Genomic DNA, 25,130 nt, shown 5'->3' with positions numbered 1-25,130 from the left:
AAAAAAAATATAATTATTTACATTATTGATTTGTGTATATTGTTTTGTTTAACTACTAATTTTAACTTTGGCTCTTCAATGTACAATTGTGATATATCCTCAATAAATTTTACCATTACAATTTTTTTTGCCTAAGTATTATTATATCATACATAAATTTGTGTCTTCTTTTGAAGAGTGAACTTGTTGTATAAGTAAACAGTGCGATTTTTTTTATTAATTATTATTACGAGAGGTTGGGAACTAAATATCATTTAATAAGCAAAAAGTGGTGATTTAGAGTGAGAGAGATGATGTGACAAGAAAGAGTAAATCAAATAAATAATTCGTTGTTATAAACTGCATGTAGATTATGAATCTTAGAACTTGTGAGGAGAGAGAAGAGAGAGTGAGTTTTTCCAGTAAGGGAGTGTTGTTTTTCGACGAGGACGATGGCGTCGTTTTTTTTCACAAACTTTTCAGATATTTTTTTGAAAAGGATCTATGGAAGGTCTTTCAGCAGTGGGGAAGGGTTTTGGATGTGTTCATTTTCAGTAAACTTAACTCTAGGAATCGTAGGTTTGGTTTTGTCAGGTTTCACAGTGTTAGACGTTTATTCCCTAAAAAGGAAGTTGGATGCTATTTGGATTGGGACGTGGAAACTTCAGGTGAACTTACCTAAATTTAGTAGGAACGAAGAGTCAAAGAGAGGGCGAATTTTAAAGAAGGTTGAGGATCCTCACAATACTTGAAGATCGAAGGTGAAGGAGCAACATAAGCTCTCCTTTGCACAAGTGGTGACGTTTGCACAAGTGGTGACGAATGGGAAAGGGAGTAGTTCTTTTACGAATGAGGATGCTTCTTGGTTTAACGTCAAGGTGGAGCTGTCTTCCTGGTTAGATATATGCTTCGTGGGTCGTCTTTTAGAGGTACCCAACATGCAGTTGGTTAAAGAAAGTTTTATTTTGGGCGGTTTTAGTGTCGTTAGGTTAAGATACCTCGGGGAGAAGCAGGTTCTTTTGTCCTGTGATGAAGATGGTCTCATTGGTAAGATTATTGTCGACAATAAGGAATGGTTCGCAAGTATGTTTGATTCTATCCTCCCCTAGAACGATTCCTTAGCAGTTAACGAGAGGTATGCATGGGTATGGTGTAGAGGAATTCCTCTGCAACTTTGGAGTAGACAGTACTTTGAATGTATTGGGGCTTTGGTTTGGAAGATGGTTAAAGTGGACCAAGCAACTTTAGCAAGAGAAGTGTTGGAGTATGCTCGGTTCCGAGTCTGTGTTCTGGTGGGCGGTTCGGTAAAGGTGACGAAGGAGGTGAACATTAATAGGATACCTTGTTTGGTGTCTCTTGAAGAGGAGGTTTACTTCCCGTTAAGAAGCTTTTTTTAGTAAGTGGGGAGCTTGCTTAGTATCGGTGTCTGACGTCATTTAAGAGGAAGGAGATAGAAGGAAGTTTTGGGACTCTGTGGGTTTAGATTAAGAGGTCGACAATGGTGTTAGAGAAGGAAAGGAGGCGTCAGTTCAGTATCTGGTGGTGCAAGAGGAAAATCCCCTAGGCGCGAGATGGCTTCAGTGGGGCATTAATTATGTTGTGAATTCAATTATGGTTAATTGGGAGGTGAACAAGGTGTTAGAATGTATGACTTTAAACTAGAGGGGGTGAATGGTTTAAAAAGGGTTTTCGCAAACTTTTAAGTCAAGAATGAAATTACTTCGAGAAACACTTGAATCAGAATTCAGTTTGCAAAAACACAAAGCAAATAAGCACAACACCAGAAAAACAATCGGTTGTTTATACCAGCTCACAAATATAAAAACTGAATTTAAAGAGATTAAGGATAGAGAGAATGCACATAAAGGTTTATACTGGTTCACTCTAAACCCAGAGCTACATCCAGTCTTCCCAGAAACCACTGGGGAATCCACTAAGCAATCAACCCTAGATTACTTACAACACAACCAAAGAAGTGACATTGATCTCCTCAAGACACACACTTCCTTTGGTCCAGCACAACACCACTAAGAATGTTGATCTTGATCCCCTCAAGAATACACAACACTTCTCAGTAATACACACAAAGTTTCTTTCAAAGTACAAAGGATTACACTTGTTATAGAACAAATCTGAAATCAATACAAGATGAAAATCCTATCTCACACTCTTTGATCAATGCAATCTCTAAGCCATTCTCAACTTTTCAAAATCTCAAATCAGTTAAAAACTCAAATATGTTTTTCTATATTTAAAACAAAGTTGTTTGTTGCATAATCTTAACAAACTATTAATTGCATTTAAAGATTGATCAAAACATTAAAAACTGGAGCGTAAATAGTTAGAAAATCATTCAATGCTCAGTCAAAGCACAAAACAGTTTTTTGTTATGGTCCCAGAACAAACAATCGGTTGTTTCTACGAATCAATCAGTTTTTTTGGTTTGATAACAAGTCAACCATTTAAAAATAGTTTTCAACCTTTCTAAAAACACCTAAGTATAAGTGATGAGCATATATTTATTCACACACAATAGCCTTAATCATAGATTATTGGACTATAATAATAAATAAATCCATTGTTTTAAACCCTAAACTCTAAACACCTAAGTATAAGACAATCGGTTGTTTCGACAAAACAACAGGTTATTTTTCACTTAGTTTGAAAAACACTTTTCTTTTAAAAGGTTTGAGAATGCTTATACTTTGGATTCAATCAAGAATGGATATATACAATTCAATCAGATCCTATATAAAGACAACTCAGCAACAACAAGCACATCCAGCCTTTCATCATCCTTCAAAGAATTTGGATTCTTCAAAGCTTGAACACACTTAGTTCAACACAAGGTAGGCGTGGTAAATGTTGTGCATGGAGGTGTAAGCAATGAGTAGTGCATTTACTATGGGGGAGAACAAGCGGACCCTGACATTAATGAGATGCGCCTTACCAACCCTATTAATGAGGTGTCTGGCCTTAATGAGTCACACGATCATTGCCTTACCAACCCTATTAATGTGGTGTCTAGCATTAATGAGGCAACACTCATTGCCTTACCAACCCTATTAATAAGGTGCTCCCTGACATTAATGAGGTGCTCCCTGACATTAATGAGGTTCTTGCTCCTTATCTCACCAACCCTATTAATGAGGCGTTCCCTGACATTAATGAGGTGTTTGCTCCTTGCCTCACCAAATTTTATAATAGGAAAAATACAATTGATATAGATGATTGGCACGTTGGTTTTTCTAGAGCACAAAGAACCAGAGTTTTTGTGGGGACTGGAACAACTCTCGTAGAAGTAGAGCAATCTAGTGCGTTGGCGTTGGGAGTTCAAGGGACCGTGAGCCTAGTGGGTGACGGTGCAGGGACCATGTGCTCAGTGAGCGGAGTCGGTTGCGTGAGCCCTATGGGCGGCGATGGACGTGTCATCCCGGTGGGAGGAGTTGGTCGTATGAGCCAAGGTGCGGTGGTGCTAAATGGTTTTTTAGGGATAATATTGATGCAAGGCTTGGAAAAGGAGCAGAGTGGTTTTAACACACAATTTGGGGTGTCTTTGGTGGAAGAGGTAGTCCTGGAGACGTTAGAGGAGGTAGCAGGGGTGGATGTTAGTTGGAAAGTGTCGATGACGAAAGGGAAGGGAAGGGTTGTTAGCCCAATGTTGAAGGAAAATGATTGTGCTTGTTCGAGTGAGAGACTGGCGAAGGTTAATGATTTGGATGGTGTCCTAGTGACAAACGGGGATGGTCGTTCTTTGCGATTAGACTCTAGTAAGGTAACGAGTTTAAGTGAGGAAGGGTCAGTTTTAGCGAATTTTCAGTACGAGGAAAGTAACTTGGTCGACGTGAGGGTGGTTCAGGTAGATTATCTTTTTCAGCAATCGGGTCCGAGAGCAGTTTCTAATTTTAGGTCGGACAGTGCAATTGAAAACTGCAACAAAATTTACAAGTTGAAAAATGAAGTTTTCGAGGCAGCTAAAATTTGGAAAAGTGGTACGAAAATGAGCTATACATTCTCTGGACAGGAAGACGTGGTTATCCGTAGCCTCCAATCGGTGGAAAATTGGGACAATTCTAAGTGGAGGAATGTTAAGGGAGAGATCACTATTTCTGATGATGAAAGTAGTTAGTATGAATATAAGAGGGTTAGGAGGTAATATTAAAAGAAATTACCTCAAAAACTTGATCAGTAAGGAGCAAGCGGATATGGTCTGTATACAAGAGACAAAGTGCTCAAAGCTTAGCAAGGAAAGTGTTTGTCTTCTGTGGGGTCTAATGAAGTTGATTGGGTTGAAAATGGAGCAAGTAATAGTGCTGGTGGGATTATTACGATTTGGAAAAAGAATTGTTTCCAAATGTCCAAATTTTTTAATGATAGGAATTTCTCTATCATTGAAGGGTTCTGAAAGGTAGGGACGGGGGTTCAGGTTACAATTGTGAATGTTTATTGCTTTGGTTTGTTACAGGAGAAGAAGTTGGTTTGGGAGGAGATTGGTGCTTACAGGTCGACTCAGTTATTGAAGGCATGGTGTGTTATCGGGGACTTTAATTTTATGAGAAGTAGGGAGGAAAGGAGGAGTTTGATTTCTATGGCCGACTTTAGTAGATAAATTTTGGGTTTTAATGCCTTTATTGAAAAATCAGAATTGGTTGATATTTCGTTGATTGGCAAAAAGTTTACTTGGAATAAACCAAATAGGTTAGTGAAGAGCAGGATTGACAGAATACTTGTGTCAAAGGAATGGATCGAAGCTTGGTCGCATTGTAAACAATTCGTTTTGAGTGGCTTAAGGGTAGTCCGATTAAAGAATTCATTCATAAGAAGGGGCTTCGGCAGGGTGATCCGTTAACCCCGTTTTTGTTCTTGTTAGTGGCTGAAGGCTTGGCGGGAATCTCCATGATGGTTGTTGAGAAGAATCTGATCGACAGTTTGGAAATCAAAAGGAATAAGGTGAAAGTAAATATGTTACAATATGCTGATGATGCTTTATTCTTTTGTGAAGCTAATTGTAAAAGCGTCTTCAATACAAAGGTAGCTTTGAATTGCTTTGAACTCTCTTTTGGGCTTCAGGTGAACTTTATGAAGAGTAGGCTTGGTGGCCTGGGGGTTGATCAATTAACAATCCAGCGATTTGCGACGATCCTCAATTGTGAAGTGATGGTGACTCCTTTCGTTTATTTGGGTATGACGGTAGGGGGAGTCATAAGAGAAAGGCGTTATAGGGAGGAGTGGTTGATAGACTAAAGAGTAGATTGAGTAGGTGGAAAGGTAAGTTCTTGTCAATGGTCGGGAGGATCTGTCTGATTAAGTCGGTACTTTCCTCTATATCGTTGTTCTATCTCTCCTTATTCAAAATGTCGATTGCGGTGGCAAACAAGCTAGTAAGTATTCAAAGAAATTTCTTATGGGGGTGGGGGTTTGAAGGAATAAAGGTCGTCTGAGCTTCTTGCAAAAAGGTTTGTGAGCCACGTGAGGTCGGTGGTCTTGGTATCATTGATTTGAGGACCTTTAACTTAGCATTACTCGGTAAATGGATTTGGCGATTGGGGTCGAATAAGGGCGGTTTGTGGAAGGAGGTTATTGTTTCTAAGTATGGGGGTTGGAGAAGTTTGTGAGAGGTTGGGAAGAATATAAAGGATTCCCTTGGTGGAAATATTTGAAGAAGGTTTGGGGTTTGGAGGGTTAGGGCCAGAATTTTGAAGATGCTTTTAAGTGAAAGATAGGATCCGGGAAGGAATTCTCTTTCTGGGAGGATAACTGGCAGGGTTGTGGTGCTTTGAAGAATGTTTTCCTGAGGTTGTATTCCTTGAGTCTGTCAAAAGCTTATAAGGTGGCAGAATTGGGGGTTTGGAATAACGATGTATGAGTTTGGAATTTTGTCTGGAAAAGGAATTTATTCGGTGTGCCAAATTTTCTAAGTAATCCAAGGGTTGAGTTTTGACTTGGATAAGGAGGAAAGTTGGGTTTGGAAGGATGGGGAGGCGGTATCTTATACAGTTCGACATTTGTTTTTTGAGTGTAGATTTGCTTGACTAGTTTGGAGTCACTGCTTTGAATGGATTGGAGTGCAGTTTGTGACTCACAATGTTCCTTTGCTGAATTTTTTCAATTCAGACTCATAAATGCTTCCGGCGATGTATGGGGAGCGGTTTGAATTACAGTGGTAAGCGAGTTGTGGAAGCACAGGAACAATGCAATCTTTAATAGGGGCGTGACTGACGTTTCAGAAGTTTTTGTCTTGGTTCAATTAAAGGCTTGATCGTGGGTCACTGTCAAGTCTCATGCTATGCTTTTCTCCTTTTTTGACTGGTGTCTTGACCCTATAGTCTGTATGAGGATGATTTGTTGATGTTTTTTCCAGGAGTTTGTTCTTTTAGGTTGGATCTCAAAGTCCAGTTAGGTGAGTTGACTTGAATTTTTTTGTATACGGATTGAACTACCCTTAAAGTGATTCACATTTATTGATTTTTTATTATCGATAAAAAAAAAGTTACATATAGATTATGGATATAAATAAGCGATTATAGTAATTTCAAATATTAAATAAATAAAAAGTTTATTATAATTTTATCTATCTTTTTATCCAACTTTTATATTAAAAAGAGCATTACGGTAATAATATATATATATATATATATCATAAATATATTTTATAAATTTTTTAATTGTTGAAATTTAATAATATATATTCTATTTTATTGTTTTATTTTCGCTAACAACATATGACATAATTCAATATCATATATAATAATAAATTTTGTAAAAAAATATCAATATTTATAAGATTTTTATTATTTATTAAATCTTTTATTATAAATTATATGTAAATATATGACATTAGTTTTCTTAATGTAATTTTATAAAACTCAAACAATTATGGATGACATTAGAATTAAGAAAGTCTTTTGATAGGTAAATTATATTTCATAATTAAATAATATAAATATATTTGATTGTTATTATAATTTAATAAATAATTTTGTTAATAAAAAGTTTATTAATAGAAACACTCATTTTTGTTTGATTCTCTCTTATTAAGTAAGAGGAGTTTATTGTTACAAAATAATAAAAATGTAAATTAATGTTTTTTAACATGGAAATATATATTTAAATTTATATTTATAAATTATTTTGACATATTAATTTAATAAATTATAATTATTATAAATTTATAATATAATATTTATAAAAAATAAAACACAACAAATTTTTAAATATTTAAAAAAATACTAATACAGAAGCAAACTTAGTGATTTTGGTACTGTGTATGTCAACAAAATGTATCCTCTTACCATGTAGTTTTTATTACATTAAATATTTTTAACTAAATTATTTTTCATATCTATAATTATATAATTTATTAATTTTATATGAAAAAATTATAAGTAAACTCCTTAATCTTCAAAACCGTGTCAATGTTAGACTTAATAATTATTTTCTACATAGAAATTATAAAATTTATACTAATCAATTACTTAATTAGCAATTTATGAATATATATAAAATGAGAAAATAAATTTGAATTTTCATGTACAAATTACTACATCATTTGTAGTTATTAAACCGCAACACAAACCCTAGTCACTTAGGTATTCCGGAGGAAGAATGATGAATGTTATATTGTATATTTGCACACTGAAATACTATAATTTAGTATTTTTTTTTAATTTAGATAAAGAATTTTGATTACTGAATTTTTTTTTTAAATAACAAGTAACTATTAATAATTTAAAGATATTAATATTGTTTATATTTTTTTCACTAATCTTGATATTATTTTTTAGTCAAAGTTTGTTAAGATTTTTATATTTGAAGCAGAAACTGGTTTTAGTTTAGTGGACAGTAATTTAAACTGATGTTTGTTATTTTTACATTATTGATGTTTGAACTTAATGTTGATTATCTCAAATTGACATTGTTAAACAATTTTAATTAATGTTGATTGATTTTTTTTTCATTTAACATTAAAAAAAACACAAAAAAATTATTTACATATGATAGAAAAAATAACAATGATAGACATCAACAAAAAAAACTTTCTGATGATTAAGAAAGCACTAGTGAAAATTAAGAAAATAATAATAATAATAATAATATAAAAAATAATTTTAACAAATTAAATAACAAAATAACTCTTATCAACATCTACAAATAAACTTTAGTCGATATTAATAAAAAATAATTTTAAATATAACAAAGAAAAACACAAATCTCATCAAATAAATAATTTTAAATTCTAATCCAATACTCTACTAAAATCCTTTAATTTATTTGTCTTTATCAAAATAATATATTTTATTATAAAGTATTTTAAATATATCATTAAATTTTTGTATTTATATAATTTATTCATCATAATTGCTAGTAGAAGGAAGGCTTAGGCTTTACTAATAATTTTTGTACAGATCTAATTTAATCCATTTTAAAATAAAATAAGATAAAATAAAATTTATGAGGTGTGACTTTGTAACAGGTATTTTAAAAAAAGAAACTGGAGAGTGGGTGCACCAGATTTTCCTCGATTCCGAGGGATCAAGCGCGTAGTTCCGTATTTCCTCCCTCCTTGTCTTCTCGACTCCATACGAGAGAGAAACAAATCACCTTTTGCCTCATCGATTCTCGTCAACCCTTTCTGCACCATATTCTTCTTCAATTTTCAACTTCCCACGATAATCTTTAATTCATTATTCTTTCTTGTTATATACTTCATATTTTGCTTATAACTAAATCTATCCAATTCCCATTTTTTCGTCGTCCGTTAAAGCCTTATGGATGTTTGCGTAAAAGAGGAAGTGTTGGAGACTCCAATTGTGACCGAGAGGAAGTCGCGAAACGGTGCCGTTTTGGTTTCTCCTCCTGGTCCGGTCATCGAACTTAGCAGTAGCAGCAGCGGCAGCGACAGCGATTCCGAGAACGATCTTGATTTGGACAGTGTAGTCGCCAGTACCCTGTGGGATGGAGGAAGGTCTTCAAAGAAGCGAAAGACCAGCGACGCTGGAGTGGTTTTGCCTGCTGGTTTCCTCAGTCCTCTCCCTCCGGCGCCGGAGTCTCCACCGGAACCTCTGCTGGCCTTGCCGGCGCCGGAGTGGGCTTCTAATTCGGCATCGGGGTCCAATGCGTATATGAGACCGGGAGTGAATAGCAGCAAGCAGTTCTGGAAGGCCGGGGATTACGATGGTGCTCCTTCCGGTGGCTCTGCTTCTTCAACAGGTGCGTTTTGTTTTTGTCTATCTTATATGAGATGACAAACGTTACTTGTTGTGAGAGTATTTGTGTTCTGGATTTTTGTTTATGTTTTGTTTTCTTGATTTTTGGTCTTTAAAAAGTGAATGTTCTTACTTGATTTTCAATTTTTTATTCTTTAACTGTCGTTGCGAACCATTACATTGATAGTCTATTTCAACGTCTCCTGACAGTTGTTGAATAGAAAATCACACCAATTATGTAAGGATATACAATGCGGATACACAATGCCTGTTTCTCCACTAGTTTCTAATTATGTTTATTCTAAACTGAAAGCATCTGACCACGAACAATGATTAAAGATCCTTGGAATGCCTTTTGTATGTTTGCTGAGGTAGTATAACATTTCCTAAATTTCCCCATCATTTGTAGTGTCGAACCCAAATATATAAATTTAGAAACCTGTGGTGTAACACTGACTCCTATTTAACTTATTGTTTTTGCCTACTTTTACTCTAGTTATGAAAACCTCTTGGTTCCAAAGTATGTGTCCAAAGTTCCAAGTATAGAGTTAACCTCTTCCCTTGATAATCAAAACTATACCGTCCACAGAAAAATGCAATTGTTTTTTTTCTAATGTCCCGGTATCCAATACTAAATTAAATAGGTAAGGGCTAAAAATGGATCCTGAGGTAACTGTATATCTTATAAAGTGAACTTTAAGTCTAATGTAATCTTACAAAACCGATTTATAAAATGATACTTGCATCCATTTATATTTTATAATTTGGTTTTATATTTAGTCGATGCGAGATCTCCAATGAGTCTCCTTACACGGAGGACTAAACATCTCGAGCTTGGGAACAAAGAAGGGTTTTATAGTGGGTGACATGACAAATCTTGTTAGGACGAACTCTGATATCATCTTATGAAGTGAATTTTAAATCTAACTCAACCTCACAAAACGACTTGTGAGATTTACACCTATTTATATATTATAATTTGGTCATATCTGTAGTCAGTGTAGTATCTCAACAATATCCTTATAGGAAAATCCTTAGCCTTGCCTGTTGGAGTTCTTGGTATTGCAGTTACTCCATCACACGGCTTATGTAACACAGTCCATTATTTTATAATGTCTTTTGTAAAACTTGTGATGAAAAACCCACTCATCTTCGGAAGGATCTTACAACATCAATCAGTTCAAGCCTCAACAAAACATCTGTGGAGAAATAAGGAGAACTCCATGATTCAGCCTAGAATTCAAAGAAATCAAAACATGGAGGAGAATAAGAGAGGTAGAACACATCACCTTCATTGAGAATGATAAGTGCAAGTGAAGATTACTCATTTGAATTAAGCAATTAAAAAAGATAAGAATCTAAGAGCAAGTTTCAAACACAAGAAGAGAAAATCTTTCTAAAAAATAACAAAGCTATCTAAAATTTAATTGAACAAAAGTTGTCTACAAATGGTGTAGAAAGAAAAACTTATTGAAGAAGCTTTGACTAACTAAACCATTCCTATCTACTAACTAGAGTTTTCTAACAAAGGGTCGAGGAAACTTCCTAAGCACACCATACCAAATAGGCTTCAACCATCACAAGGGGCTAGCTTCCTTTGCAAGTTTTGGTTCAAAAAGTGGATCCCCAGATGCTATCAGTGAGTTGAGTCCCACCTCATTATTGAGCATCATTGATGAACATTAATGGTGTTTACATTAATGAGTCCTACTTGCATTGATAAGCAATTGTGTTCACACTTGCAAGATTTGTGTTCGCTCCTTGGGCCTCACCTATAAGACTTCTACTAAACTGGACATGATAATTTGTCTAATCTAAGTTGTAACTACTAACTATACTAATGTTTACAAGCTCCATTATTATCCTCTACTTTTTCAAGAGAAGTTTGATGGTCTTGATGATCTGCCCTTCTTTTCTTTTAGCTATTGACCTTGTTACAGCCACTTGTACTCCTTGACTAGTAGTCCTTGTGCCTCTAGGTCTTCATCAACTTGTCTTTACACTTGATACATTTTTTCCAAATAAAGAGTAAAAAATAAATGACATCTGTTGTTGACTTTTATCTTCTTTTTTTGCACGAGAGGGTTTTGAGAGTTAGAATCCATTCATCTGCAAGAAAACGCAGCCAGCCCCATCTTATCCTCACAGCTTAGTATTTATTCAGCATGTTTTTGAACGACCTTACCTTGTTAGTATCGTGTCATCTGTTTAAAAAACTCAGCATCCCATCCTATCCTCTCAGCCTAGTATTCTTTCAACATGTTTCAGGACTACCTAACCTCTCAGGGGCCCAAGCATTTAGTGGGCAAAACCCATTCCTTTTCTGTCAGTCCTAGCTTCTCATCTCTGGTGTTAGCTGACTTCTGTTCCACACGTATGATTGTTCCCAGTTTCTTCCTAGTTTGCATAGGTCTGTACTTTTTAAATTATAATGCATATGGACTTTTTTCTTTTTTCTTTTTTCATGTCCTTTATGCTTGTTGATGTTGTTATTGAGTTGTTAATTATGACTAAGATTGATGATGATTGTGTATCTAGACTTGGTCTTTATTTTTTTGTTATTTTTATTTTTTGAGCATTTTGCACTTGTATTTCAAATATTTATTTTGTACGCATAATCTTGGTATAGTGGTCATCATGCTATCCACTTCTACATGCTTATGAGGTTGACAATATCTATAGCTATTCAGTATTTAATATCCTATTCTTGATTAATATGTTGGGACTTGATTGATCAAGGATCATTCTAGCGAGCTAGTCATTCGTTCATTGATCAAGGTTCAACAAAACCTTTTTGAACCTTCTTTGTTATGCAATAAATAAATTCATTGTTATAGATATTTTTATGCCCTTTTTTGGGTTTTTTTGTGTGTCTAGCTGTCACAAACCTGAGGTTCTCTGAGGCAGCCTGTGTTGTTGACAATGTAACATGATATTTCTTCTAAAATCTGCAGTTGGTATGGATCATGTCAGAGTTCACCCCAAGTTTTTACACTCTAATGCCACAAGCCATAAATGGGCTCTTGGAGGTAAAGTGGGAAATGAGCAAATTTGTACCGTTGATTAATAATTATTTGTGATATCAAATGGATTTTTGTTTTCCTTCCCCTTATCCTTGGAGGTTTATTATTATTTAGCATTACTTAGATTGGTTATCTTACGTTTCTGTAGCTTTTGCTGAGCTTCTGGACAATTCATTGGATGAGGTATGCGTTGCTTCCCATCCTTTTAATAAAGCACCACTTGTGATTATTGCCCTGCCTTACTTCTTGAATTTGACTTCAGGTTTGTAATGGGGCGACATATGTTAATGTAGATATGCTTATAAATAAGAAAGATGGCTCCAGGATGTTGCTGATTGAAGGTATTTCATTCATAAAATGTTTACTTAAAATATATATGGAAGGAAAAAATGGAGCATATTCTTAGCTATGATGATTGATTTTGGTAGTAAAACAGAAGGATGTAGAGTGTGCAAGAATATCCTGTAGGATTTCGTAGAATATGTGGCTTTTTTTCCTCCATGAAGTGAAGAAAGCAAGTCTTAATTTATATTTCTGTTCTGTTCAGAAATTCTTGCATATAACTTTACCCAACTTGTCTTAAACAAGTGCATGATAGAATTGAATTGGTTATTTAGAAAATACATTCGTATTCCCTGAAATATTTAAGCCCACCACTATTTCATCAATAGTCTGTTTATTTCCTTAAGTTGATATCCAAGCTAACAAATAGCACTGCACCTTTTTACATTTCGACAAAATAAGTTCAACCCATTTTCAAAAACTTCCAGCAACCCTAGGTAAGTTTAGGTTGGGTTTAATTGACTATAACTTAAAAAAAAGGTTATAAAAGGGTGACCCAAAGGTTGACCTACCAAATAAATAAAAAAATAGAAAAAAAAGCCTTTTAAAATGTAACCATAACCATAATTAATAACCATTGATTAGTCTATAAAATATATCACCGATACCTTGAAAGTCCAAAACTAGAAACATTAATACTTTAGGGCCCATTTAGGGTGGTTGCAAGTTTTTGATTTTCAAAACAAAATGATTTGGCTAAAATGGAGATGAAATGATTATCTAGTTTCAAAACACTTTTATTTTCATTTTCAAAATCAAGAACAAAATATTTGTGAATTTGGTTTATGGTTTTAAGCCAACACACTCATTACATTTGATACTGGTCCTTCCCATCATTGACATTGACATCACCCCTGCTATCTTTGCCACTACCATTGTCACCAACATGGTTGTCAAACTTGAAGTCTACTTGAACTCAAGAAATTTTGTATGCTCGATTAATAGACTTGTAAGAGTTTACTAATATAAAAAATAATAGTAAAATTTTTATTATGACACAAATAGATAACATAATATGTTTAGCACAACAATAGTTCAACTTCATAATAAAGAGAAGTAGCAAACCTTATTTTACAAGCGGGGTTTGTAGTGTTGAATTAGGTTTTACTCCACTTTTTAAGAGGGTTTAAGAACCTATCGTAGTAAAGTTTGTTAGTCCTATTTTGCCACCTGCTGGACCACCAATAAATATTTAGTTCCATATTCAAGATGTTCAATTCCTTAGTGTAAAAATGGTGTGTTGGAGATCCCATATTGTCTATAAATATAGCAAAAATAAGGTAAATAAGTGAGTGCTAATCTTATCTTATATATAAGTTTTGTATGATTAAGTTAAATTTTAATCCACTTTTTAAGACATTGATTTAAAAATGTTGACTCGCTTCTTGGCTAGGAAGTTTACACGAGTTTAAAGAGTTGGATAGAGATTTAAGTCGTTTCCACTGCCTAGGATAGTGAACTGTTAGAGTTTAAAGAGTTAACTTGAGTTTGACAACCTTGACCACCACCACACACAAAACACCTTTAAACTAATTTGACATGATAGGTAGTTTTCAAATGGAGTTTATTTCAAAATTTGAAATTAAAAATATTTAAAAATTAAAATATTGTAGTTCTTTTAAATTTTCAAACTTTCAACCAAAAACCACTCCAAATTGGTCCTTAGTGCATTGATATCAAGAAGTTCACAAAAAAAAAAAAGTTCTGATGGGTTACTGTAAATACAAGAGAAAATGAAAATAAGTTAATTTGATGCTACCAAATGTGTTAAACTGTCAAGAGATAACATAAACCCATTTTCCCATCTCCACTGAAAAGTAAAATTTATTATTTGACATGAGAAGAATACGTGAAAAAGGTTTAGAAATTTTATTTTGTCCTATTAATAGAATCACAATAGAAGTGCTATATGCTTTCTCTTCTTTTTACCATTCTTGTTTTCTTTTTGATGTCAAAAATCTAAATGTTTGATCTTGAATTTTATTCCAGATAATGGTGGTGGGATGGATCCTGATAAAATGCGTCAATGCATGTCACTGGGGTATTCTGTGAAAAGCAAATTGGCAAACACAATTGGACAATGTAAACCTTTACTCTAGGGTAGAATATAAGTCTTACAGAATATTCTAGTAAAAAATGTATGCTTACTTATCTTTTGTGTTCATGTGATAGATGGAAATGGCTTTAAAACAAGTACCATGAGGCTAGGGGCTGATGTAATTGTATTCTCCCGTTATCCAGAGAAAGATGGGACAAGGTTTGTTTGACTCTCTTCTTGCTTCACTCAAATTTCTTTCCTAGTTTGAAACATCTTCTGCATATAGGGGGAACTTACTGTGAGGCAATCTAGTTATGATTTAGTATTTGTTGGATTTATAATGCTTGTTTTCTTATGCATAGGGATGGCAATGGGGCGAGTGTGGGTTTGACTATTCCATCCCCATTTCCAAAGTAAAAATTCATTCTCATCTCCATATTCAACGAGTATGGATTTTTTATCTTTGGGAACGGGACTCGTACCCGCTCCTGTATCCGCCCCCTCACTGTTCCAAATATTAATTAAACAATTTTCTTATAGAAGTAAATATGACAACAAAGGAAATATGATATTATCAAGTATTTAATGTCAAAAGGATAATAACCTTTTCTTTTCTCTTATATCAAATATAAAAAAAGAAATTATAATTGTATAAATATCAAATGAGAGTATCAAATAACAATTAGATAAATGTCAAATAGTTATAGAAAAGAAAAATTAATATAATTTTTTTAGTTTACCTAATAATTTGAAAGTGTTTTAGTAATTTAAAACAAGGATAAGTATAAGGATAAGGATGAGTATTGAGACGGGGATGGGGGCGAGGACAAGGTGAATATGTACATACCCATTCCCGTCCCCATACCAATTTAAAAATCGGGTATTACCCATACTTATACCTATATCTATACCCCGTATCCAGTCAATGCGGAGATTCTTGTCCAAATTGGGACAGGCTCATACAATACCCGCAGGAACGAGTTCATTTGGTGTATTATTACCTTTTACCTAATTTACTAATAGCCGTGGAATGTAGTGAGCTCAATTTGGCACTAGAAAAAAATACACTTCATTTGTTTGTTTCTGGGTCACAGTTTATGTACTATGCATCTAGGTGACAATTTCATGGTTCACTGGTTCTCTCTTGTAAGCTTCTCTCTGTTTTGGGTGTTGACATTGTGCTCTCCTATTGCATGAAAATATCCTTGTTGGTGTTTTCTCAGCTCTGTTGTGCAGCGATGTTATCCTTTGTTTTGTCCTGGACAGCCTCTGCGACCTCAACTACTCTCTCATTTCCTTTCTATTGTCCATTTCATATATTGTGGATCAGGTCATATTAGGATTTTAGTTTTTTTTCCTCCTCTCGTAATTTTGGATTGTTGTGCCTCATTTTAAGTCCAACAACTTTTTTTTGTTTATGCAAGACATACATAACATATAATAGAATCAACTAAATGATAATAATAAAACTATTATAATTATTGTTCATATAACTTTATTGTTTTTCATGACATGCTTATATATCTAATTGGATGATTTGAATTTTTTATTAGCTCTAGTCAAAGCATAGGTTTGCTGTCTTATACATTTTTGAGGAGTACGGGAAAGGAAGACATTGTAGTACCCATGGTAATTTCTTTTCCTTGTTGATTTTAGTTTTTCTGAGTATATATTATTATTAGGAGTGAAACTAAAATATTTATATTGATTTTTGTTCAACATATTCTTGTATGAGCCACAAAAGCCTCTTTCGTGGTGTTATATAATAGGAGTTTATACTATATATTGGAATTCTCTGATAGAGTGTAATTTGACTGCTTGAACATGGCTGCGTTCCCATAGTCTCAATAAACATTGCATCTTAAACCTCTATCATTATTGGCTCAATCTTGCAATAGTTATCTGAATTTTCTGCTGTGAGGACTACTGGGTTTTGAAAACATTATTCATGGATTGCAATTGCAAAGCATGGGATGCGTCAGTATGTTTGTGGACTGAAATTAGACATTTAGGGATGAGTTGGGGTTTTGAAAACATAATTCATGGATTGCAAGGCATGGGATAGGGTCGGGGTGTTGTGGACTGGATGGATTATTTAATTTGATTATTTGAATATGTTCTCTTAATTATGCATCTAACTGTTGATTACTGCAACTAAAGTTGGACTATGAAAGAAGAGGACAGAAATGGGATAAGATAATACGAACTTCTCTGGATGATTGGAACAAAAATGTTGAAACAATGGTACAGTGGTCACCATTTTCTGATGAGGCTGATCTTCTTCGTCAGGTACTCCCTTATTGTTTGAAGAGAGTAATTAATCTGATATTTTTCTTTTCTTACGTAGCATGTGCTCTTCTTGGGGCTAATATTCTAATTCCATGAGTATGGTTATATATCTGTATTGTTGATAAGCTGTTATTGTCTTAATTTTTAGTTCAACTTGGTGAAAGATCATGGTACACGAGTAATTATATACAATCTCTGGGAGGATGACCAAGGTCAACTGGAACTTGATTTCGATGCTGATCCACATGTATGCTTGATAACTGAAAATCATCATCCTCCCTCAAGAAAAATTCTTTCTATAGCAAATTTCATACAAATTTTGATACGTTTATGGTTTTGTGTCAGGATATCCAAATAAGAGGTGTTAATCGAGATGAGAAAAACATACAGATGGCTAAAGAGTTTCCCAATTCTCGACATTTTTTGACCTATCGGCATTCACTAAGGGTAAATCAAGATGATTATTATTACTACTAATATTTGTGTAGAAAGAAAGAATATTTAGCTGCTTTCTGCATGGTATTCCTGTTCCACTGTGTGTAATATTTATAGGTAATTTAGGGTGTATTTGGTAGAATAGAAGGAAAGAAATTAGTGAGAAATAGTGTTGATGGAAATAAGGAAGACAGAAATAGTGAATGAGAATAATTGAGAAATAAAGTGGAAATAAAGTGTCTGGTTTAGGAGTAAAAGGAAAGAGAGAAATAAGAAATAAAATAAAAGATTGCCAGATAATAAACTTTTTCATATAAAAATTGTTCATTTATATTCTGTAAGGCCACTTGCTCAGCCAATTATATTGCATTTGGCCTCTGTTTATGCCTTCATACAAAATTGATTATAAGTTGCAGTAACCGAATATGAGCTAGGTTAATAAGGAACAAAATGTAAACTGCTGTGCATTTCTGCTCCATTTCTCACAATTTTTGCATGGAAATGAATTTGAGTGGGACCACTGCTTTTTATTTCTTTCCTGCGTATTTCATGTATACAAACGAAATCACTTTTGCTGTTCCCTCCTATTTCCACATCCCCTCCTTTTTTCTGCCATCTATTAGCCTCTGAAGACCTTAGTTCTGTTCTATATTTAGTATAGACATGCATCTGATTTATGATTTGTATTTATCATCATACTTTTTATGTTGTTTCGTATCCAGAGTTATGCTTCAATTTTATATCTGAGACTTCCTTCTGGCTTCCGAATTATTCTTCGCGGGGAAGATATTTTACATCACAACATTGTGAATGATATGATGATGTCTCAGGAGGTGACCTACAGGCCTCAAGCTGGAGTTGATGGGCTTCTTCCAAAGGACTCATATGTAATGATTGTCTTTGTGTTTGATATTCCCAACTTCTGCAGAAATGTGATTTCATCTAGATCTTGTGACAGATGGTTGCTGTTGTTACTATTGGATTTGTCAAGGATGCAGTTCACCATGTTGATGTTTCGGGTTTTAATGTTTATCATAAGAATCGACTCATTAAGGTAGGGTTTGTTATGATTAACAAGTGATATAAGCATCCGAATGTCATATGTGATGCTCATCCCTCTTTCTCCCTTTTAAAGTTTCCATGGGCATAGTGATTTTGAGATAATGAAGAATATCTTTCAGTTGTTAACCTGGGTTTGTTGATTTCAATCTGCAAGATTTTTAAGTTGGTCATTTGAAGTATACTTTCTGTTTTTTGCGTGCTAGTTAAAAACACAATCAGTAGAACCTTTATAATTGCTATTATTTATTTGCCTAATGTCACCCTTTTGTTTTCCTTATTTAATTCTTAGAAATTATTAGAGAATTTCAGAGAAATTAGAATGTGTTGTTGATTCTGATATTAACATACAAAACGTGTTCGGTTACATGTGCTATGCATAGCTTCAGAAGCTGCGCAAGCTAAAAGGAGCCATTTATAACTGCCTGCTAATTTAGTAGCCAGTAATGAGAATAGCCAACACTAAGCTATAATAGCAATAGTAGCCAAGAAATATTATAGTCTTGAAGAAAGCAGAAAGTTTGCAATTTATCCCCAGGCCGTTAGGTTTAATAATTTGATGCGTCTGTTGGGTATTATTCTGAAAACAGTCTTGTTTGTTTTGAATTAAATTAAATGAAGTTATTGTCTGTGGAACTTGCATATCAAGTGAAGAACTTTAGATATCCTTTCTAACAGTCATAAATGGTTCCATGATAAAACAATAAATATGGACTTTGCCACTTGGTGGAGTTTTCTATTTGTTTTTAGGATCCAAAAGCATTGTCTCAATTCTTACAGATTGTTTTCTTGATTGTCAGCCTTTCTGGAGGATCTGGAATCCAGCTGGAAGTGGAGGACGTGGGGTCATTGGTGGAGCCCTTTCTATGCTCATTGAGTTCTGAGGTCCCTTTATCAAGTCTAGTGTATTCATTTAACATAAGGTTCTTTTCTATTTGCAGGTGTCTTGGAAGCCAATTTTGTTGAACCTGCTCATGATAAACAAGGCTTTGAGCGTACATTAGTTTTATCAAGACTGGAGTCTAAATTGATACAAATGCAGAAAAAATACTGGTAATTGTTTATTCTTCATTGGACTATTCATGATAATGGCTTGTGAAGTGAATAATAAGAATTATTTATATTTTAATTATTTGTTATTTTCTATTTTATTTAGGAGCACTAACTGCCATAAAATTGGTTATGCTTCCAATCGAAATAAAATACAAATCAGAGATTCTGGTGATAAAGGTATGATTAGAGGCCTTGCTGTTGTTGTTTCATACTATGCTGCTTGCTCAGTGATTGAAATTATATTGTGGATGACCATATGGTATTCTACAAATGGATCTTGTTTTGTAGACACATCTCCTGAATATGTTCCAGAACCATCACAATCAAAAAGGAAACATTCTACCATGGACAGCATGGTGACACCATTGACATCAGACAAATTGCATTCACAATCGAATCAGAAACGTATGCAAATACAAACAGAAAAAGATAGTGGATTTATTAACGGCCAATCTCCTGTCTCTCCTCCTAAATATATAATACAAAGTTCATCTGAACAATCATCCTCTGACAATGATGTCAGTGATGAAGTCTTGCCTAAGAGAACAATTAAGAAGACATCTACTGCTGCTGAGAAGTCATTTGAGAATGGAGACACTACATCAAATAGAAAAACCTCACACTACACACGGGCATCCGCTTCCAAGCTAAAGGTAGTGCATATCATCGCCTTTATTTCTCTTTGTTTTCATTCTCCTTTTTTCAGCTAGTATATATCCGGGCATTAGAACTTGAATTGTTAACATCTAAGGCTTAGAAAGGATGGAATTAAAAATTTATTGCTTTTACACTGAATGGGCTGTACAACCTTTTATCAGTAGCTAGGAATGAAGAATGAAGAAAGATAGAAAAATTTAGAATATGTAAATGTCCAAAGCAAACAAAGCTTGTCTTATTTTTGAGGGAGTATCGGAGGTCATAGGTACCATGCCAACTGTCTAGTAAAAGCCACGGTGTTTAATAATTTTTAGTAGATTAAAAATATTGTATGACATGCCTCTAACTGGTGCCAATTAGCCAGGTTATTATGGTGCCAAATTGCCAATAAGTTGAAATTTTATTATTGTGTTGCAAGAATTCATTAAACAATAATCATGGCATATAATTCAATCTGCCGAATTTAGTTATTTGTTTACTATCGATGTTCCAAAATGAGTTTTTTGTAAAATTTAATCGAGAAAAAGTTTATCTGTAACGGAGTTATGGTGAAGATGACTAGGAGTCTAAAATGCTTTTTAACTAAAAGTTCTTTTGTCTGAAAATGTCTCTTAAAGAAGAGTTGATGTTTGAGTGCAGGGAAAAGATGTGAATGATGGCGAGCAACCACTATCTGACAATGGTTTACTGACACTCGAGCAATTGAAAAAAGAGAACCGTGAGTTGAAGGAAAGGTATATTGTAATTTTAGAACATTCACATCATATATTGCTTTCTTTAGTGAACTTAATTCATTGGGCCTTATCCTTGTTTTTGTTATAGTTCACAGCGGAAGGAAGAGGAAATTTTGAAAGTGTCTCAAGCTTTGCAGTGTGAGAAAGACAAGTGTAAATCTCTCGAAACTCAGGTTTGGACCATGATCTACTTTACAGCTTAATATTTGGTGTAATTTAATGATGTAGATTGGTTTGCTAGTTTCTATTATTTGTTTAGGATTTTTACTTTATATCAAGGATTATTTGTGTTAACCTTTTTTCTGTTGGAAATATCTCATTTGCACATGTCATGCTGAAACGAAATAAAAAAGAAAAGTCGTGGATTCAATTGATTGATCCAAATTTGAGGACATAAAATATGATACTTGATGAATTTGTACAACCCGTAAAACTACTTTTGTCCTTGTTTGAACTCAGTTGCAAATATCTTATTTCATTTCTCCGTCAGCTAAATGAGGCAGAAAAAAAGATTGAAGAGTTGAACAACGATCAAGAAACTCTCATTGATGTATTCTCTGAAGAGAGGGATAGACGTGATCTGGAAGAGAAAAATCTAAGAAAGAAGCTTCAGGTTTTATTCTTACCTAATGCTCTGCTAGTCCCCCTCCCTCTCTTCCCTGAATATATATAAAAATGAAAGAAAGGGTGTTATGCTCTTTTTCTTTTATTTTAATCCAAAGCAAGTTGCAATTACATTAACTGTTTTTTGGTCCTGTAGGACGCATCAAATACTATCCAAGAGCTGCTTGACAAGATACGGATACTTGAAAGGAAGTCTACAAGTGGCAGACTATAACGATAATGATGGCCTTGCTATTGCTTTTTCTGTGGTATTGAGTGTTGTATCTACTTGGCGCTGGGAGCCAATGTGTTTTTGCTATGCATTTTTTATCATTTATAGGAAGCTTCTAACTTAGGATGTTAGGATGATTCTGTTAATTGTTTGTATAGTTTCACGTAGCACTTCATTCATATTCAAATTTCTGTCCAGTACGGAGGAATGAATTGGAGACTAATTGAACAATGTTCTTTACCATGGCATTTGAAGCAGTTTTATGTACCTATTCAAATGTCTTTTTAAGCATCGTTGTTCTCAAATACCGGTTGGATTTTTAATTGAGGCACTTGCTAGTTGCAACACTTTTGCTAAATTGACCATGCCTACATCATTCAAATCTGTTCCCTTCAATTCTGAACTGTTGTTTAAATCCAACCCTAACCGTTCACAGCACTAAAGGACTCGTGCGTAATGGAATTTCTTTTCCCTAGGCGGGTAGGCGGGTAGAGGAAGTTGATTATTGTACGAAGATTGTTGTTAAACATTGTTGTATGATGTGGAACAGTTGGGTCTGCTTGTATTAAAATCGAGTAAAAATTATTTTAACATAACTAATTCTGAAAACTGTAGAACATAGTTTAGTTGTTTTATATTAATTTCATTCCTAGCTTTTACATTGAAATGTGTTACGGTAAAGAAAAATTAAGGATTAAATACATTTTGGGTGCAGAAGTAATCAATGGAAGCTCAGATGCATTTTTAAACATGAACTAGGGATGAAATATAGTTTCTTTACACTGCTCAATGTGAAACTCCACAAGTAATTCAGAGAGGGGGCGTGTAAGAATAAAGGTGTCTATCAATCATATACAATACACTCAAAAATATGTAATACGCTCAAGCATGCCAACTTCCTTCAAAACCAATTACAAAAATACTAGGTGTAAAAACTACCGGATCAATACATCAAATTTAGTTGTGAAGATTAAATCAAGTAGAAATACATCATATGAACGTGGTTGGTTTCTACACAAGAAGTGAACACAAAAAAAACTTTTCCTATTGAATTTTGCTGATTCAACTCGTACAAGAACTTTAACTTTTTGATAAAATTCAAAAAATATAAACTAGAAGATAACTTTAATTTCTTTTCAAGTATTTGTTAAGTTAATAATTACCTTAGATTTTGAAAATATCTTTATATTTTTCGGGAAACAAAGTTAATAGTTATTAATTATGATAATAAATTATAATCTACTTATATAATAACCAGTTATCAATATAGAAATAAACAAGATAATCCAACGTTAGCTATTTATCTACTCAAGAATATATAGAAATAAGGAACTCCACCCAACCAGAACATCACAATAATTTTAATATTTATGGAAAAATAAAAATTAATAAGGAACAACATATAAATAGGAACAATATTATATTGATTAATAAATTTTGTTGACAAAAATCATATTTATTGTAGTTTGTGGGAAAGAGAATTCTCCCTCCAAAAGAAGCACTCCACATTCTTTCTTGCAGTGGTATGCATGGCTTATTCCCATTGGTGTTGGTTCCCACTGTACATTGCAGCCTCAGTAGGTCTTGGAATCATCGCCATATCCTCAGCAATTCATTCATCTGATTCCAAGAACTCAACCCAAGAAGCCAAACCCATACCCCATGACCTCTCACTCAATGCTTCCAACGCTCTTCGAAGAGCAGGGTTCCTTCTCATGGCAGACCTTCTCCACCACTCCCCTTCATTCTTCAAACCGCCCCAAAACTCAACCATCTTCGCCATCAAAGACTCCGCCATCAGAAACACCTCACACCCTCTTTGGTTCCTCAAAACCCTCCTCCTCTATCACACCGCCGCCGCCACCTCCTCCAACCCCTTCTCCTTCCACGATCTCCTCAACATGTCCCAAGGAACCTGCCTCACCACCCTCCTTCGCCACAAAAACATTTCCCTCACCAAGGTCGACCGTGCACGAAACTCCCTCGAGATCAACAACGTGTTGATATCGAACCCTAACATTTTCCTCGGAGACCAACTCGCCGTGCATGGCGTTCTTGCACCCTTCTCTCCCTTGCACCCCCAAGACCTTCTTCAACGGGGTTTGGATTTCTTCATTCGCTCCCCCACTTGTTCTTCCAACGCCTCCCTTTCCAAGGACGGCGTTCAGTGGAACCGCATTCTTCACTTGCTCCGTTTAAAAGGGTACGCTTCATTCTCAGTTGCACTGCATTCAGTTCTTGAAGGGACAAAGAAAGATTATCGGGGTAGTTTGGGTTTTGCTACCATCTTTGCTCCTCCTGATTTCATGTTGCTTGGCCCCAACCCTTCGACTTTGCTTGATAGAGCTGTGAGGCTTCATATTCTTCCTCAGAGGCTTCGTTACGAAGAACTCACTTCTCTGCCGGTTAGGACTCTCTTGAAGACGCTCGTGCCTGATGAGCTTCTCGAAATTGACGGGGTACTGGATTTGGCGCCGTGCATGCTCGTTAACGGTGTTGAGATTGTGGCACCTGACATGATCACTTCGGAGAAGTTCGTGGTTCATGGGATTTCTAAAGCTTTTAAGATGGCTGAGCTTGCTGGAATACAAAGTTCGTTTGAACACTCATCCTCTGATGATGATGATGCCAGTGGTAATTTCTTACCCAAGAGAAAAACTCAAAACATATTGAGGGTTGAAAAGTCAACTAAAAATGATGAGAATGTATATTTTGAAGATACTGCATCGAGTGGAAAAGCCTCGCAGTATTACATACGAGGATCCAAGCTAAAGGTAGTCACATCATCGTCATCTTTATTTCAATTTGATCTAAATTCTCTATTTTTAGAATTGATTTTAATTGTATAATTGACTGAGAAAAACTGCCTCTAAAATCTTATGGTGAAGATGACTAAGAGTCTAATTAAAATGCTTTCTATATATAGAATTGTTTTCTTGCTGTTGTTTGAAAATATTCCCTAAAGAAAGAAAAATTAAGCTGCTGTTGTTTGATGTTTTGAGTTCCAGGGAAACTATACAGATGTGATTTGAAGTCTATATGACATTTTTCGATCCTTAATATATTATCTCATTAGCACATTTCATATCAAGATCATGGCCAAAGTGAATGAAAAATAAAGAAAATGTAGACTACTGAATTGATCAAAATTTGAGGACAGTGAATATGATAGTAGTTTCTGAATTTATGGAAGCAGTACAATTTGTTTTGTCCTACTTTAAACTCAGTTGCAAGTTTCTTATTTCTTTTCTTCACCACACCAGCTGGATGAAGCAGAAAAAGAGATTGAAGAGTTGAACAGAGACCAAGAAACTGTCATTGGAGCATTTTCTGAAGAGGGGTAGGCATCGTGATCAATATAAATGAAAGAAAGGGTTATGTTGTTTTTCTTTTAATCCAAAACCAGTGGTTGCAATGAAGACGTGTGTGCTTCTCCTGTAGGAGGCATAAAAAACTATCCAATTAGAGCTGCTTAACAAG

At 34.6% G+C, this 25,130-nt stretch overlaps 2 protein-coding genes across 2 annotated transcripts; both read left to right on the top strand.

The window, feature by feature from the left end:
* Nucleotides 1–8,432: 8,432 nt before the first annotated feature.
* On the top strand, nt 8,433–21,955 carry LOC137812589 (protein MICRORCHIDIA 7). The gene is made up of 20 exons (XM_068614676.2): nt 8,433–9,189; nt 12,140–12,214; nt 12,357–12,391; nt 12,471–12,549; nt 14,540–14,632; nt 14,723–14,807; nt 16,142–16,217; nt 16,749–16,877; nt 17,026–17,124; nt 17,223–17,324; nt 18,035–18,199; nt 18,271–18,366; nt 19,172–19,223; nt 19,313–19,424; nt 19,528–19,601; nt 19,713–20,077; nt 20,721–20,815; nt 20,904–20,988; nt 21,306–21,428; nt 21,576–21,955. The coding sequence occupies exons 1-20, from the start codon at nt 8,748–8,750 to the stop codon at nt 21,651–21,653; spliced, it is 2,460 nt and encodes an 819-aa protein (XP_068470777.1). The 5' UTR covers nt 8,433–8,747; the 3' UTR covers nt 21,654–21,955.
* Nucleotides 21,956–23,179: 1,224 nt separating this feature from the next.
* LOC137809536 (fasciclin-like arabinogalactan protein 21) lies at nt 23,180–25,130 on the top strand. Its single transcript, XM_068610643.2, has 2 exons — nt 23,180–24,424; nt 24,914–25,130. The coding sequence occupies exons 1-2, from the start codon at nt 23,180–23,182 to the stop codon at nt 24,992–24,994; spliced, it is 1,326 nt and encodes a 441-aa protein (XP_068466744.2). The 3' UTR covers nt 24,995–25,130.

Source organism: Phaseolus vulgaris, chromosome 2, assembly GCF_051622355.1.
Source record: "Phaseolus vulgaris cultivar YP4 chromosome 2, ASM5162235v1, whole genome shotgun sequence".
NCBI lineage: Eukaryota > Viridiplantae > Streptophyta > Magnoliopsida > Fabales > Fabaceae > Phaseolus > Phaseolus vulgaris.
Note: the sequence above shows the minus strand (reverse complement) of the source record. Positions and strands in the feature narration are given on the sequence as shown.